Consider the following 18,550-nt stretch of genomic DNA (forward strand, 5'->3'; position numbering starts at 1 on the left):
CGGCCGCTTCCTCCACGTGGCCCGGAGGTGCGCGCAGACTACAGCTCCCAGGATGCCCCGCGCGCCGCGACGCCCCGCCCCTCGCCCCGCCCCGCCCCGGCGAGGACATCACCCGGGGCTGGTCTGTCTGGGGTGAGAAGCCCTCGAGGCTCGAGCGAGGTCTACTGCTCTTGGAGGATTCGCGAGAAAGGAGAAGGAGCCATGTCGTCCCTGGTCAGAAAGGTGATCAGCACCGCGAAAGCCCCTGGGGCCATTGGTCCCTACAGGTAACGTGGCTCATGGGAGCGCTGGAAGACCCCAGTGCGAGGTCGTGGGTCGGAGCGGGGGCCGCCGGGTCCGAGCCCAGGCTGGCCTCGGGCTCTCCGCACCGACCCCAAGTCGCGCAAGACACTGAGCCCAGAAGAGGGCGGCGCACCCGCAGCCCCATAGGTGTTGGAAGCCCCGTGGGACCGTCACCTGCTCCGGGGACCTTGTCCCCACCCCGGGCTGCCTCGCTTCTGCTTAGAGGCGATCCCACCCGGGCTTTTGTTTTAGCGGCTTCTGTTTTTGTTTTTATTTACTTTCTGGTGACAGCTTTATTGAGGTATAATTCATAAACCATCCCTTTAATGTGCACGATTCAGTGGTTATAAACTATAGTCAAAAAGTAATGCAGCCAGCCAGGCGTGGTGGCACGCGCTTGCAATCCCCGCGCTTGGGAGGCGGGGACAGGAGGATCGCGCAGGTTAGAAGCCAACCGCGCGCGCTGGCTTAAGAGACCCTGTTTCCAAATAAAAAAGTATAAAAATAGGCCTGGGAGTGTAACCCGAGGTAGAATGGTTTTCAGGAACCCCAGTACCACACACACACACACAAAAGTAATGCAGCCGTCACCACTTCCTAATCTCAGAACCTGTACATTACCCCAAAATTAAAAAATCCCATATCCATTAGCACTCACTCCCCAGTCTTTCCTTCCTCCAGCCCCTGATAAACATTCATCTCTTTCCACCTCTACGGATTTCCTAGATTTGGACTTTATTTATAAATCAAATCATACTATACGCCATCCTCTGTGACTTTCTTTCAATTTAGCGTGTTTGGTATTGATTTTCTTGGTGGCAATGAGGATTGAACCCAGGGCACTCTACAGCTGAGCTACAGATCCAGCCCTTAGTTTTATTTTGAGACAGGCTCTCACTAAGTTGCGGAGATTAACCTAGAACCTGGGATCCTCCTGCTTCAGCTTCTGCAGTGTCTGGGACTACATGCATACGTCACCTCGTGCCTAGCCGGCCTAAACCTCTCTTTAATTCAAAGGAGTGAATCCTGTGAACATATGTGTTTGTCTCTTACAGAGACAGCAGAGATCGTTTAACAGAAATGCTTGGCAAAACCCTCCACACCTACCGAAGACCCCAGGTTTTTTACAACATGAATAGAAATGCATTGTGATATTTATGGATTCATTGTCCTTGCTCTTTTACCACTAATAAACTAATGTAAATCACAACAAAAATAATTTTCTAAGATTGCCCAATATATACCCCAGTTTGCTAGGGTACTGGCCAGTACATGGTTACTGGCCAGAAATACTACCCTATGTAGTATTGGATTTTATTAAATCTTATTCTTTTCATTCTTAGAGACTTTAGTGCAATGTTTCATAGTTTTACATCTCTCTTTTTTTTTCTTTTTTTTTTCTTTTTTTTTTTTGCGGTCTGGGAATGGAACCCAGGAGCATTCTACCTCTGAGCTATACTCCCAGCCCTATTTTTAATTCTTTATTTTTGAACAGGGTCTCACTGAGTTGCAAGGGCCTCACTAAGTAGCTGAGGCTGTCCACGAACCTCAATCCTCAGGTCTCAGCCTCCCAAATGCTGGGGTTACAAGTGTGCACCACCATGCCCAACAATATTTTTAATTCTTCATTAAGTATATCCTATAATGATTTTTCTTTTTGTATATATATATTTTGGGGGGGGGTATTGGGGATTGAACCCAGGGGCATTCTACCTCTGAGCTACACCCCCAGCCCTAATTTATTTTAACTTTAAAACAAAGTCTTACTAGGTTGCTGAGAATCTCACTACTTGCTGAGGCTGTCCATGAGCCTGTGAACCTCCTGTCTCAGACTCCCAAATACTGGGATTACAAGCGTGCATCACCACACCTGGCTTCATTTTCCCTTTTTAAAATATAGTTTAGCCAGGCATGGTGATGCACGCTTGTAATCCCAGCGCTTGAGAGGCTGAGACAGGAGGATTGCACAGGTTCGAAGCCAGCCTTAGCTACTTAGTGAGGCTCTCAGCAACTTAGTGAGACCCTGTTTCCACATAAAATATAAAATAGGTCTGGGAGTATATCCCAGAGGTAGAAAAGCCCCTGGGGTCCACCCCTAGTACCACCAAAAAATAAAAATAAATAAAATATAGTTTATAATCCAGGGGTTGTGGCACACGCTTGTAATCCCAGTACTTGGGAGGCTGAAACAGGAGGATTGTGCTTTGGGGACAGCCTCAGCTACTTAGTGAGGCCTTCTTTGAAAATGGAGAATAAAATAGGGCTGGGGGTATAGCTCAGAGGTAAAATACCCCTGTGTTCCATCCCCAGTACTGCAAAAAAAATTTATATACATACATATATAATATATATATATATATATATATATATATATATATATATAGTTTCATTTCACTGTTAAAAGACTCAAAACTGGAAAAATTCTACACTGGAACATTTGGACTATGGCAGACATGTATTGAATGCATACTACATGCCAACCACTTCAAAGATACAAAAATGTGTAATAACAATACAGTGTGAAAGGGCTTCACACATTTGGGGGAAAGGAAAAAAAGGTCAATTTAGAGATTAGGGCATGCTCTATAGCAGGCACCATGGCAATCATCTTTTTCTATTCCTATCCCCATTTTATCAGAAACTGGACCTTAACAAGTCAGCTGTCCAAGGTCAGATAGTCTAAGTGACAGCTTGATTTGATTTCAAGTCCTAACTCCCTCCCCCATCCCACACTGCCATAAGAAATAACACTGCTAAATGATAAAACAATAATCATTATAGTAGGGTTGGAAGTAAATGCATTGAGCTAGGTGTAGTGGCACATGCCTGTAATCCCACTACTTGGGGAATTGCAGGTTGGAGGCCAGCCTCAGGAACTTAGTGACACTGCGTTTCCAAATAAAACATAAAAAGGTCTGGGAGTGTAGCTCAAAGGTACAATGCCCCAGGTTCATTCCCCATTATACAAGAAAGAAGAAAAGAAAGAAGGGAAGGAAAAGGAAAGATGCATTGGAATAAGAGGACAAAAGGGAAAGAAAAAAGGTTGATTCTAATGGGCAGAGAAAGAAAAAGATTTAGGAAGCATCCTTGTAAGAGCTGTTGGTCCTTGCTCTGAGTTTTGAAAGTTGATTTTGTCATTTATGGTAGTATTATAAAGGGGTTTTTTTTAAGTTTTTTTGTGGTATTAGGGATTGGACCCAGGGGCATTCTATCCCTGAGCTACACCCATAACCCTATTTTACTGCTTATTTTAAAACAGGGTCTCACTAAGTTGCTAAGTTTGGCCTTAAACCCAGGATCCTCTTGTCTCAGCCTCCCAAGTACTGGGATTACAGGCATGCATCACCATATCAAAAAATGTCAGGCTTCTGATCTCAATAACTAATAGATTAAAAAGGGCATCAAACTGTAAAGTTAATGTGTTAAGGACTTCAACAGTATGTCACAGAGTGAAGGGCCTTCCAAATAGAAAAAATAACCACTAAGAAGTTGTGTAAGAGAATTTGATTTTAGGAGCTGGACTCTGGAGACTATTCTTAAATCATTAAGTTTGCTATCCTCAGCATAGAATTAAAAGAGAATTGAAAAGGGGACCATCTCTATACTGTCATTCATTGTATTTAACTAACATTTGGGACCTCCTTAAGAGCTGAATTTTTTGTTATGCTTCTTCTACTTCATGAGATTATTAAGGGGATTAAATTTAAAAAGTGGCCAGGCGTGGTGGCACAGGTTTGTAATCCCAGCATTCGAGAGGCTGAGACAGGAGGACAGTGGTTTTTGGCCAACCTCAGCTACTTAGTGAGGCCCTTTGCAACTCAATGAGACCCTTTTTCAAAATAAATAATAAAACATGGGGCTGGGGGTGTCACTCAAAGGTAGAATGCCCCTGGGTTCCATTCCCAGTACTGCAAAAAATAAAAATAAAATAAATAAATAAGTGACCAATAAAAATTAGATTTTAGCAAGATTCAGGTTGTGGTGGTTTCCATGGATAAATGGAAGACTATGAAATTTATTCAGTATGTTAATGAGCAGCCACCAGGTGTTTTTGACCAGGAAAAAACATGATCAGATCTCTCTCTTTTTTTTTTTTTTTTTTTTTTTGGTGGTACTGGGGTTCCTGGAAGCCCTTCTACCTCCGGGCTACACTCCCAGACCTATTTTTACATTTTTATTTGGAAACAGGGTCTCCAAAGCCAGCGCGCGGGGCTGGCTTCAAACCTGCTTGATCCTTCTGTCTCTGCCTCTCAAGCGCGGGGATTACAAGCGTGCACCACCACGCCCGGCCATGATCTCTTTTAAAAAAAGAGAATTCAATAGTAATTTAGATAGAAATTTGCAGAAGAGAGAATAGTTAGGGGCATTTCCAATATACATAAAAATCAGTAATCTTTTTCCTCCTGTCCCTATCCTTTTTCCTCAATCTTTCAGTGATAGTGTTGTTATTGTTTTGTTTTGTTTTGTTTTGTTTTTACTGAATCTTTTAGTTGTTGTTATTGAACCCAGGGACATTCTACCCAAGCTATACCACCAGTCGTTTTTGTTGTTGTTGTTTAGAAACAGGGTATTCACTAGGTTGCTGAGAGTCTAGTCATGTTGCTGAGCTTGTCCTCGAACCTGTGATCCTCCTGTCTTAGCTTCCTAAGCTTACTGGAATTACAGGCATGCACCACCCCACCTAACCAGAGGTAGGATTTTTTGTGTGTGTGTGGTACTGGGGGTTGAACCCAGGGGTTTTTCTACCTCCAGGCTGTACTCCCAGACCTATTATATACTTTATTTGGAAACAGGGTCTCACTAAGTTGCTGAGAGCCTCACTAAGTAGCTGAGGCTGGCTTCAAACCTGTGCGATCCTCCTGTCTCAGCCTCCCAAGCTCTGGGATTATTAGCATGCGCCACCACTCCCAGCTCAGAGGTAGGATTTAAAATAATACTTTTTTACTGCAGAATAAAAGCATCCCTTAAAAGAAATGAAAGTACACTTTGTCCTGCAGCCAGTTAAAAGAGAATTTACCTCTCTCAAACTGTTGAGAAATACTTTGTTCTTTGTTTAAGAAAGAAAATGTGACATTAATATTCTTGATTGACTCTGGGGTGGTGGGGGTCAGTGGTCTTTATAAAGCTTCAAGAAAAACAAAGAGGAATCATCACATGAATGTGCCAAGAAAAAAGCCATTAGTCAGCTCTGAGATGTGGAGAGTTTCCAGGATTTTGAATCAACACAATATAAAATAGGTCACTAGAAGTGGAGCTTATTTTCAATGTTTTACATCGAAGTAAAACACACACACACTCAACTATTTATATCTGATAAAGTTAATTAGACATGTTTTAAGAACCATTTGGAAACAAGGTTTTTGTGCATGGGACATGCAGTAACTACACTATTTGGAAATCCTGGCTCCTTTCTAGAACTCAAATGTGTGGCACTTTCAGTCCCTGGTGTTGAGACGGGTGGGCTGTTGTCACCAATTAGCTAGTCAGCTCAGCACATTTTGTGCAACTTCAGAGAATTGAGATTTCAACATCTCAGTGCGATTGCATTGCTTTCCACTTTGCTAGCACGTCACCCAAGCCGTCACCATGCGCACAGGTGTTAGATTGTGACAGGCGTTAGAATGCTTTTGAAGCTGAACTCTGGTACCTGCCCTGATTCGCCAGACCAAATAATTGGGACAAGTCCTTGGGAAGAAGGAAAAAGAAATGTATTTGATTTGCTCACAAATCCAAGAAACCACTGAACTTAAGCATTTAAGAACAAGCTCCAGATTCTCCCCAAGCTAAAGAATCAAGTAGGGCCCTGCTTGTTCTGATCCTCAGAAATTAAGAAAAAAATAATGTGCATTAGGTCAAGGCCCACCAGAAAGGGCACAGTCCTTGAATTGGTTCTTTCTCAGGCACCAGGTGCCAGGTCTTCACCTCTTTGGTCAGTAAACTGATAAGAGCATGTTATTTGTTAACAAGGAGAAGGGGAGGAGGAAGAGGAGGAGGAGGAGGAGGAGGAGGAGGAAACCGGCCATGTGTTAGCTGCCAGGGTCTGAAGCAGGCCCTGGAATACTTTGACCTAGAAGTAGAACAAAACACTTAAATTTTCTGGAATCTAACAACATGTCTATGGATAATAAGATTCTCATGCTCAGAAAGTATCAGGTGGGCTGGGCATGTAGCTCAGTGGTAGAGTGCTTGTCTGGCATGCACAAGGTTCTGGATTCCATCCCCAGAACCACACACACCCAAAAAGCATCAAGTATCCTATTATTTTTATGAACAAACTTCTATAAATCTGTAAGTGATAACTCACATAGCTTAGATAGTCTCAGTTCCAGTGCTTACTTTAAATATTCTGAAAGTAACTGGGATTTTTATTTTCATAAAGCTTTGATCAAAAATAATAATACATATGGGCTTAAAGTACATTTCGGATACAGGGAGAATTGAAGGTACTTTGCAAAGGACTTTGAACAGATGGCCTAAATATACACAAGAAAATTAATAGGTTAGGCAATGGTACTGTTCAACCTGAGAAAAGGTTACAAATTAATAAGCTGAGTAGTTATCTGTTTGAGGACTAGGGTGAATTCCTCCCCTTTTTGAATCCTATTACAAAGTTTCAATCTACCTCCTTTCTTTCTTTCTTTCTTTCTTTCTTTCTTTCTTTCTTTCTTTCTTTCTTTTTTGGTGTGTGTGTGGTACTGGGGGTTGAACCCAGGGGCTCCAGCCTTTTTATTATTTGTTTTGAAACAGGTCTGGCAAGATTGCTAAGAGTCTCACTACATTGCTGAGACTATCCTTGAACCTGTGATCCTTCTGTTTCAGCCTCCCAAGTACTGGATTACAGGCCTATGCCACTATGCCTGACTCAGTCTCCCTTTTTTGTGTGTGGTGTTGGGGATTGAACCCAGGGGCATTCTACCTTTGAGCTACAGGGTCTCATTAAGTTGTGGAGGACCTCACTAAGTAGGGCTTCCTGTCTCAGCCTCCCAAGTACTGGGATTACTAGCATGCACCACCACGCCCAGCTTCCATCTCCCTTCTTGAAATCTCCACAGCCCATGTTATGAGCCACGAAGTCCAGCTAAAAAGATATTTATTTACAGCCAAAATTGTTTGTGCCACTGAGTGATTAGAGAACAAAACATCAACAAGTAATCATAGTATGCCTGCTATGTGTATTGCAGGGAATTACCTAAGTCCTGCACAGCTACAGAGGCATGTGTAAATACTGTCCCTACACCAAGAAGGTTAGATGTAGGATAAAGTGGGAGATCCAGTAAGAACAGGGATAGCTGTGACATGAGGCAGGATCCTGTGCATGTTGTAAAAAAGGATCAGCCAGCAACCTCCTGGGAACCAGGGTCAGTTACTTGCTCAGAAGATAAATGTTTGTGGTGTGTGTTTGAATGGTTTTGAATGTAGTTTTACTTATAATAATATTGGAAGCAAAAGTGATTGATTAAATAACATATATATAAAACACTAACACGTGTGTGTGTGTGTGTGTGTGTGTGTGTGTGTGTGTGTGTATTTTTTGTTTTTTAGGAACTAAGGATTGAACCCAGTGGCATTCTGGCTCCAAGCTATACCTCCATCCCTACTGTGTATTCTTTATTTTGAAACAGGGTCTCACTAAGTAGCTGAATCTGGCCGAGAACCTCTCATCCTCCTGACTTAGCCTCCTAAGTATTGGGATTACAAGCGTGCAACACCATTTCCAGTAATATAACATGTATAATGAAGTACTGTGTAGCCATTTTAAAAATGAATGAGGAATTCTACATAGAGTTACAGAGGAAAAAGTATAGTTTCATGAGTTTTGGTAAATGTATGGAGTCACATATCCACTACTACAATCAAATTTTAGAATCCCTTACAACCCCCCCCAAAAAAAAAACTTCCTTATATTTGTAATCAATCCCCATCCCTGGCCTCAGTCAACCATTTATCTTCTTTCTGCTGCTATCATTTTTTCTTTTCTAAAATTTTATATAGGGGCTTGGAATGTAGCTCAGTGGTAGAATGCTTGCCTATCATGCCTATACCTTGGGTTCCATCCAAGTACTATAGGGTAAAACATCTAAAATTTCATATAAATGAACAGACACCATTGCATATGTCCCAGTACTTGGAAGTCTGAGACTAGAGGATCACAGGTTCGCAACCAGCCTTAGCAACTTAATAAGGCTTTCCACAACTTAGTGAGACCCTGTTTCAAAATGAAAAATAAAATAGGGCTATAATTCTATATAAAATAAAATAAGGGTGTAGCTCAGAGGTAGACTGTCCCTGGGTTCAACCCCCAGTACCAAACACACACACACACACACACACACACACACACACACACACACAATCTCTCTCTCTCTCTCTCTCTCTTCATATAAATGATATAAAACAATATGTAGTCTTTAGTTGGATCTCTCAGTGGTTTTTTTGTCTGTCTTCTCTTGCTATCATGAACAGTGCTGCCCCGAGATTCATGTAAAGGCTTTAGACACGTTTTCATTTCTCTTGGATAGTTGCCTAGGAAAGAAATTGCTGGGCTGTGTGTTAAGTGTATACGTTTTTAGGAAACTGGCAATATTTTCCTAAGTGGCTGTGCTGTTTTGCACTCCTACCAAAAATACACGAGGCTCCCGTTGCTCCCCAACCCTACCAGGGCTTCGGTATCCGGGATGTGCATGGTGCTATTATGATTTGCTTTGCATGTCCCGAATGACTAAAGATGTTGAGCATCTTTCGTGTGCTCTTGGTTCTCTGTGTCTTTTGTGAAGTATCCATTCAAACCATTTGCCCATTTTTTGTTGGGTTCTTTGTCTTCATGTTATTAAATTAAAAAGAGTTCTTCATGTATTTTTGACACGAGGCCTTTATTGGATAGATGTTTGGCCAATATTTTCCTTCCAATCTGTTACTTGTCTTTTTATATTCTTAAAGATGATATCTTTTGGTAAAAAGTTTTGTGAATTTTAATTAACTCTAATTTATCTTTTTATCGTTTGTACTTTTTGTGTCCTAGCAAGGAACTCCTTTAGCACTGAATTCTAAATGCACATTTCATATAGACTGGCTTTCTGTTCGTTGCAGTCAAGCAGTGTTAGTCGACAGGACCATTTACATCTCAGGACAAGTAGGCAGGGACCCTTCCAGTGGACAGCTTGTGCCAGGAGGGGTAGCCGAAGAAGCTAAGCAGGTAAGTCTTTTACACATTTGAAGTTGCCTTTTCTATGACTTTTTAATTTTGAGGAGTATTGAGAATTTACCTGCCTGACTTGTTTTATAGAGATTAACAAATTAATGCTTTTTAAATGACTCACTGCTTGATTTAAACCAGTTTTTTATTGAGGACAGTTGGCTTTTTTTTTTTTTTTGATACTGGGGATGGAATCCAGGGGCATTCTACCTCCAAGTCACACCCCCCAGCCCTATTCTTTATTCTTTATTTTGAAACAGGGTTTCATTGAGTTGCAGAGCGCCTCACTAAGTAGCCGAGGCTGTCCATGAACCACAATCCTCCTATCTCAGCCTCCCAAATGCTGGGTTACAAGTGTGCATCACCACGCCTAGCGACAGTTGGAAATTTAATGAAACATTTAACAACCTTATCACTAAAGTGACTTTTTAAACCTGAATTATAAAAACCAAACAACATGTTGTCATTTTCACATGGTTTGGGAAATTTCAGGGCCACTGCCCTCTACTCCCAAAGAAAAGTCACTACCACAGAAGTAAAAAGGCAACATTTCTTAGTAAGAGAAAATTATCAAAGATTACACACAGCGTATTTATAAAAAAGAGAATGTGAAATACAATTCTAACGCAACTTTAGAATTAAATTATAATTTAATGTATTCCCTGTAAGTTGTTTGCATTATCCAAAGAAAGAAAACAAACTGAATTTTCCTCCAGCCAGGCGTGGTGGTGCACGGTTGTCATCCCAGCACTTGGGAGGCTGAGACAGGAGGATCACACAGGCTCGAAGCCAGCCTCAGCTACTGAGTGAGACCCTGTTTCCAAATAAATATAGAATAGGTCTGGAAGTGTACCCCAGAGGTAGAAAAGCCCCTGGGTTCCACACCCAGTACCACAAAAAAAAAAAAAATTTTTTTCCTCCTTAAGAAACTGGTTGAATAAATCATGCTAGATCCATCCAACTAAATTCATATGGGAAATTCTCCAGGATAAATCATTACATGATAAAAACCAAAATATAGGATAGCATGCACAATATAATACCCAGTGTACATGCTTGTGTACAAAATGCACTAATACTGTTTTTTGAGGAAAAGGAAAAAGAATGCTTTAACATGTTTTAATGCTTACTGGCTCATACTTATCCTTGAAGTCATTTAGAATGAGGAACCCTAGAAATTATTTCTGTTTCGGCTTAGTGGATATTAACTGAAAATTTGATGCATTTTAGCACTGTGGAAGAGACTTTATTCTAAGCTTTTTACTCACAAAAGGAGACAATCCTTTCACTGTATTTCACAAAGCTCTGTTCCACCAAGGGAAGACCAAAAAGCAGTTGGCTTTGTAGAGGCATACCAGAAAGAATAGGGAAGATTTTTCTGCAACATAAACTATTCAGCAAAGATAATTAGTTGAACTCAATGAGATGTTTAGAATAACCAGTGCCTGAGGACTTCTTGCCTTGGTTCACAGACTCTTAAAAACATCGGTGAAATTCTGAAAGCTGCAGGCTGTGACTTCACTAATGGTGAGCAACGTGATTTTACTTTACTGTTCATTTTATGTTTAGTATTTCCTTGGTCTTTTTAAAAAACATACAGCTTTCAGGCACGCCTTGTCTTTGTTGCCATTTAAAGCTGTGGTTTAATGATCTGGAAAACAACTTACTTCCTCAGATTCATTTCAATCTCATTTTAATCAGGACAGACCCAGAATCATATGTTGTTTTTCTAAGTATTGTTTTTAATCGATCCAAATAACTAAACCTGGTGACAATGTATATATCTTCTAGTGGTCAAAACAACGGTTTTGCTGGCTGACATAAATGACTTCAATGCTGTCAATGAGGTCTATAAACAGTGTAAGTAATTTTACATCACTCCTATTTACTATTTTAAGGAGAAATGATTATTAACGTAAGGAGTGCCCATTATCAATTATCAGTGACAAAGGATGCTAAAGAAATGGGCTCTCGTGCCAGGCGTAGTGGCACAGGCGTGTATTCCCAGTACTTGGGAGGCTGAGACCGGAGGATTGCAGGTTCTTGGCCATCCTCGGCTACTTAGTGAGACCCTCCAGAACTTAGTGAGACCCTGTTTTAAAAGCTAAGACAGGCCAGGCATAATGGTGCACGCTTGTAATCCCAGCATTCGGGAAGCTGAGACCAGAGGATCGCAGTTCTTGGACAGCCTCAGCTACTCAGTGAGGCCCTCCACAACTTACTGAGACTCTGTTTCAAAATAAAGAATAAAAAATAGGGCAGGGGGTGTAGCTCAGAGATCGAATGTCCCTGGGTTCCATCCCCAGATCCAGAAAAAAAAGCTAAGACAGGAGGATCGCAGATTCAAGGACAGCCTTAGTAAGTAGTGAGACTCTCATTAACCTAGCAAAACTGTTGCAGACTAAAAATAAAACTGGGCTGGTGGTGTAGCTCAGAGGTAATACCTCTGGTCTCAATCTCCAGTACCAAAAAAAAGAGAGAGAGAGAGAGAGAGAGAGAGAGAGAGAGAGAGAGAGAGAGAAAAGTAGCACTGGGATGTAGCTCAGAGGTAGAGTACCCCAGGGTTTAATTCCCAGTATCACAAATAATAATAATAATAATAAGCATTTGTCCTCCCAAAATTAATAGTCTGATTAGAAACATAAGGTATACCCCATGAAAACTATGTAAGATTTCTTGTGCATTCTCTAAAATAATATACAAAATTTCTACAAATTCATTTTCCCAAAGCTTAATTTTATTATATCTTTCTTGGGCGTTTTAAGCCCTCCTAAAACTTTTCTGTACATATAGGTTGTTTTTAGTGTTGCTATGATAGAGTCTGGCTAGACTCTGTATTAATCAGGGGCTCTCAGAAACACTAAGTAGTTAGTTACTTCATACTTCATACTTCTCTATTTTTATTTCCTCATGGGCAAAGTGGGTATAATATGTTGCCATTTTATAGGGTTGTCGAATGTTTAAGTGGATTATTATATAAAACAGCTAGAGATGATACTGGCATGTTGTAAGCACTGAGTAAATGCTATAATCGTTGCTGTCAGAGTGGGGAAAATGGGTGTCCCTTCCCATTTGGGATAAAACAAAGGGGTATGACATGCAAAAAGTCTCACCATCGATTGTCTCCAGAAGAAATGACTAGAGGAGACCAAAATTAGTGAGAAAGTACTTGCTGGAGATGGGTGCTGTCACTTAGCTTGTCAATGTCACTTTAAGATCAAATCCCATCCCCATCAAACAAGATTAAAGTGTCAGAGTGTGTATCTCATTTTTCCCAGAAGGCTATGATATTTAGAAAAGTATGATTGTTTCATTTTTCAATAAAAAATAAAGCTTAAAAACAACGTTATAAGGAGTTTTTTAAAACAGGGATATAAACACAGCCTGTATACAAAATATTTTATCAAACGAATCTGAAGGTGAGCTTCTTTTCTTAAATGTTTTTCATATTCAAGGACTAGTCCCTGAAACACGTAACAGATTCTTGGTTATGCATGTTGAACAGCAGTACAATGTATGGAAACTAAAATGAAATTCTTTTACATTAAGATTTCAAGAGTAACTTTCCTGCCCGAGCTGCTTACCAGGTTGCTGCTTTGCCCATGGTAAGTACATTTTACAATGAGTAATATGCGCAATTTTAAATTGCTTCAGTGTTTTCTGAATGCACGGAACTAAATGTGGTGACAGGAAATTTAAACTCTGAAAGTAACACCTGATGTTACCTGCATGGAAAACACTAGGAAACCTAGACCCTTGGACATAACAGATTGAGAGTGTGTAAATTGTATATATATATATAAGCACAAGAGCAGCTGTATTGTTGTGTGTTGCTTAGAGGACTATAAATTTGAACCAGGTTTATAGTTCTACAATAAAAATGTATTTGGCTATTGTATAATAACCTAGATCTTCCACTAGAAAAATGGCTTGTATAGCCAAACGTGGTGGCACATAGTTGTAATCCCAGAATTTGGGAGGCTGAGACAGGAGGATCGCTTGTTCATGGCCAGCCTTAGCTACTTAGTGAGGATCTGCAAAACTTACTGAGACCCTGTTTTGAAGTAAAGGACAGAAAATCAGGCTGGGGTGTAACTCGGAGGTAGAATGCCCTGGGTTTGCCGGGCATGGTGGCGCACGCTTGTAATCCCAGCACTTGGGAGGCTGAGACAGGAGGATCACACAGGTTCGAAGCCAGCCTCAGCTACTTAGTGAGGCTCTCAGCAACTTAGTGAGACCCTATTGCCAAATAAAATAGAAAATAGGTCTGGGAGTATAGCCCGGAGATGAAAGCCTTTGGGTTTCACCCCCAGTACCACCAAAAAAAAAAAAAAAAAAAGAATGCCCTGGGTTCAATCCCTTGTACCACAAAAAAAAAAAAAAAAAGAAAAGAAAAGAAAATGCATTATAGAGCACAGTACACCTGTTTCGCCACTATTGTTTGTATTCTAATCTCACTAGAGGCTGTTTTCCTGTGCCTTTTAGGTACACAATATTCCTGCCTATAAAGAAGCATCTCTTACTGACTTACACTTTTAACTTTCCACTAAAGAAATCCCTAGTACAAAAGAAAATGGCATTTCTATTGCTTTTATTAGTTGTTACTTGGAGTGATTATTGTCATTAAACTTATTAAGATGCTGGGGGTATTAGAAGGAACTCAACAAGACATGAGTTCAAACCTGTGTTATTTACTTTTGTTACTTTGGACTAGTCAGCCTTTCCAAACTTTAACATACCATTTTATAAATTGGGAGAATATCTATCTATTGTCTATCTATCTGTCTATCTAACTGGTAGAGCTGCAATGAGAATCAAATAAGCTAAAGTTCATGAATGTATCTAGCATGGTAACCTGACCTATCGTGGGTTCTTAGCAAATGCCATCTCTTCCCTTTTTTTTTTTTTTTTTTTTTGTGGGTTTGGGGATGGGACCCAGGGGCATTTGACCTCCGAGCTACACCCTCTGCCCTATTTTTTATTCTTTTTTTTTTTTTTTTTTTTTTTTTTGGTGGTACTGGGGTTCCTGGAAGCCCTTCTTCCTCCGGGCTACACTCCCAGACCTATTTTATATTTTTGAAACAGGGTCTCTTACGCCAGCGTGGCTGGCTTCGAACCTGCGCGATCCTCCTGTCTCCACCTCCCAAGCGCGGGGATTACAAGCGTGCGCCACCACGCCCGGCCTTTATTCTTTATTTTTAAAAACAGGGTCTCACTAAGTTGCAGAGGGCCTCACTAAGTAGCTGAGGCTGTCCGCGCACCACGATCCGCTGGTCTCAGCCTCCCAAATGCTGGGATTACAAGCGTGCGCCACCACACCCGGCCCGTCTCTTCCTTTACTTGTTTGAAAAGTTTAACTTTAAAAATACCAAGTTAAGCCAAGCCTGGTGGTGCGCGCTTGTAATCCCAGTACTTGGGAGGCTGAGACAGGAGGATGGCACAGGTTCGAAGCCAGCCTTGGCTAACTTAGTGAGGCTTTCGGCAACTTAGTGAGACCCTGTTTCCAAATAAAATATAAAATAGGCCTGGGGTAATAGGTTGGAGGTAGAATACCCCTGAGTTCCATCTCCAATACTGCAAAAAATAAAATAAAATAAGCCAGGCATGTTGGCATACGTCTGTACCCCAGTCCTTGGGAGACTGAGACAGGTTCAAGGGCAGCCTTAACAATTTAGTGAGACTCTTAGCAACCTAGCAAGATGCTGTTTCAAACCATAAAATAAAATAAAATAGGGCTGGGGTGTAGCTCAGAAGTAGAATGCCCTTGGGTTCAATCCCGAGGACCACACACACACAAAAAATAAATAAATAAATAAATATTCTGTTGCTATTAGTTGCATGTCTTCAGTAAATATTACCAGGTTCTTTTAATTTGTACCAAATGGTTGAGGCCTTATTTTTTTCCTTACAGGGAAGCCGTGTTGAGATTGAAGCAGTGGCTGTCCAAGGACCTCTCTCAACAGCATGACTATAAGTGGGCACAGTGTTGTGTATTCTGGAATTTTCATCATGCCTTGACATCTTAATTTTTACAACTGATCTTGGAACGTGTGGGACTAATATCTGAAATTATCATGGAAATACCGTATCAAAGGGTGATCTGACATGCATATTAAATAATCCAGTTACTGATACTATAAATTACACTTAGGTAATGAAATTTCAGCCAGGTATAGTGGTGCATGCCTATATTGTTAGTACTTGGGAGGCTGAAACAGGAGGATCACAGATTGAAGGCAGCCTCAGCAAGTTAGTGAGGCTCTCCACAACTTAGTGAGGCCTCGTATTACTAAATGTGGGAGAAGAGACGCTCATTACGTACTTACTCGAACTCATTAAAGGGAAAACCAAATGTTGGAAGGACGAGTTACGGCTTCTAAGAAATAATCGAAAGCACATCTAGTTCAGTTAAATCCTATGACTTTAATGATGTGAAATATTTAGTTCTTGTATTAGATATGTGATTCTGCTTTGATTTGAGTAAAATAAATATTCAAACTTGGTGACAGAAGTAAAGAAGAAGAAAGTGGACCAAAATTTTATATAGATAATATTTTTCTAATGGAAATAAAATAGACATGCAGATTTCCCTTGGTGTGAGTTTGTTCTTTTTTTTTTTTTTTTTTTTTTTTTTTGCGGGTCTGGGGATGGAACCCAGGAGCATTCGACCTCCGCAGTACATCCCCTGCCCTATTTTTATTCTTTTGGGTCTCACTAAGTTGCTGAGAGCCTCACTAAGTAGCTGAGGCTGGCTTCGAACCTGTGTGATCCTCCTGTCTCAGCCTCCCAAGCGCGGGGATTCCAAGCGTGCGCCACCACGCCCGGCTTTTATTCTTTATTTTGAAACTGGGTCTCACTGAGTTGCGGAGGGCCTCACTAAGGAGCTGAGGCTGTCGGCGAACCGCGATCCTCCGGCCTCAGCCTCCCGAATGCTGGGATTACAAGCGTGCGCCACCACGCCCAGCTATTCATTTATTTTTTAATAGTTAATTTATCTAATAAAAGAGGGGACCATGAAGTTAAAGTTCAAGCTATTTCAGTTTCTCAGTTTATTTCTGACTGTGTTACATTTGTATGCTGTTGCAATCATGTTATATATAATCATTTTTGTTTGCTTTTTAAAGTCTCTCCTTTTCTTGGAGCTGGAGACAAGATCTTACTCTGTTGCCTAGACTGGCCTTGAACTTGTGAGCTCGGGCAATCCTGCCTCAGCCCCCAAGTAGCTAGGATATGGTCGTGCAGCACTGTGCTAGCAATTAAAGCCTTTCAGCATATTTAGGCAGCTACCACACGAATCTCTCCTTATTATAGAATAAATTACAGTGCAGACTTATATAGATTAAAAAGGAAAATTCAGCCAGGTGTAGTGGTGCATGCCTATAATGTTAGTACTTGGGAGGCTGAGACAGGAGGATCACAGATTGAAGGCAGCCTCAGCAACTTAGGCTTTCCACAACTTAGACCCAATTTCAACATAAAAATTAAGATAGACCTGGAATTGTAGCTCAAAGTTAGAATACTCTTGAGTTCAATTCCTAGTATCACACACACACACACACACAAATCCAGGCATGGTGGTGCACGGTTGTAATCCCAGCATTCAGGAAGCTGAGACCAGAGGAATGCAGTTCGTGGACAACCTCAGCTACTTTCACAACTCAGTGAGACCCTGTTTCAAAAAATAAAAACGACCAGCCGGGTGTGGTGGCACACGCTAGTAATCCCAACATTCAGGAGGCTGAGACAGGAGGATCCGGGTTCACAGCCAGCCTCAGCTAGAACTCAATGAGACCCTTTGCAACTCTGTGAGACCCTGTTTCAAAATAAAGAATAAAAAATTAAAAAAAAAAAATAGGGCTAGGGGTATAGCTTGGAGGTAAAATGCCCCTGGGTTCCATCCCTGGTACCACAAAATAAACAAATGATAAATAAATAAATAAATATTTTAAAGACTAAAAAATAGGACTGAAGGTGTAGCTTGGAGGTGCAGTGCCCCTGGGTTCCATCCCCAGCACCGCAAAAAAATAAAGAATAAAAAATAGGGCTAAAGGTGTTGCTCAGAGTAGAATGCCCCTGGGTTGCATTCCCAGCACCACAAAAAAAAAAAGAAAGAAAGAAAAACTCCCCTTCTGTCACTCTTCATTCCATCTACCTATTTTGTGTGTAACTGGCAGATGGCTTTTTATTCAATACATATTTGGTTATCTGGGCTTTTTAATTACATAAATGGAATTTTTCTACATACATTATAGATTTATTTTGTCTTGAAGATATTTATATATGTATGTATATAGATGTACTTCATTTTTAAAACCTAACAAGAGTATTTTCTTATGTGGATATACCTTAGGTAATTTAAACATTCCTCCATGCGGGGTGTGGTGGCGCACGCTTGTAATCCCCGTGCTTGGGAGGCTGAGACAGGAGGATCATGCAGGTTCGAAGCCAGCCTCAGCTACTTAGTGAGGCTCTCAGCAAATTAGTGAGACCCTGTTTCCAAATAAAATATATAAAAGGTCTGGGAGTGTAGCACGGAGGTAGAAAGCCTCTGGGTTCCACCCCCAGTACCACACCCCAAAAAAAAAAAATTCCTCCAAACAATTCAGTGTTTTCTAAATTATTATGTTACAGCATTGCTGCCAAACATTCTTACACTCAACGCCTAAAATTATGTCAGATTGTTAAGAACCACAGGGGAAAGTGAAACCAGGGAAATGGAGAATATTGGGGTGGGGGTTACACTTTTAAGCTCAGTGATGACCTCACTGAAGTGACAGTGCACTTAAAAATGTTAGATTTATTCAATTTAGATTTATTTTTCTGTATCTATGATAAATTTGTTAATATGGTAAGATGCAGCAGTCTTATGTAGAACCAACTTTGCATTCTAACTTAGTATATTAGTATATGTACATAGACATGTGTAAAATATATCTTAGACTTTTTTTTATACTGGGGATTGAACCCAGGGGCATTTGACCTCCACATTTTAATTCCAACCCCATATATTTTATTTATTTATTTATTTATTTATTTATTTATTTATTATGGTACAGGGGATTAAGCCCTGGGGCA

General features: G+C 40.7%; 1 protein-coding gene across 1 annotated transcript; it reads left to right on the forward strand.

The window, feature by feature from the left end:
• Positions 1-201: 201 nt before the first annotated feature.
• On the forward strand, positions 202-15,443 carry RIDA (reactive intermediate imine deaminase A; the record flags this gene model as incomplete). Its single annotated transcript, XM_080693735.1, has 6 exons — positions 202-266; positions 9,370-9,475; positions 10,948-11,002; positions 11,267-11,335; positions 13,025-13,080; positions 15,387-15,443. The coding sequence occupies 6 exons, from the start codon at positions 202-204 to the stop codon at positions 15,441-15,443; spliced, it is 408 nt and encodes a 135-aa protein (XP_080549861.1).
• Positions 15,444-18,550: the final 3,107 nt, after the last annotated feature.

This window comes from Muscardinus avellanarius (genome assembly GCF_963383645.1).
Source record: "Muscardinus avellanarius genome assembly, chromosome: 4".
Taxonomy (NCBI): Eukaryota; Metazoa; Chordata; class Mammalia; order Rodentia; family Gliridae; genus Muscardinus; species Muscardinus avellanarius.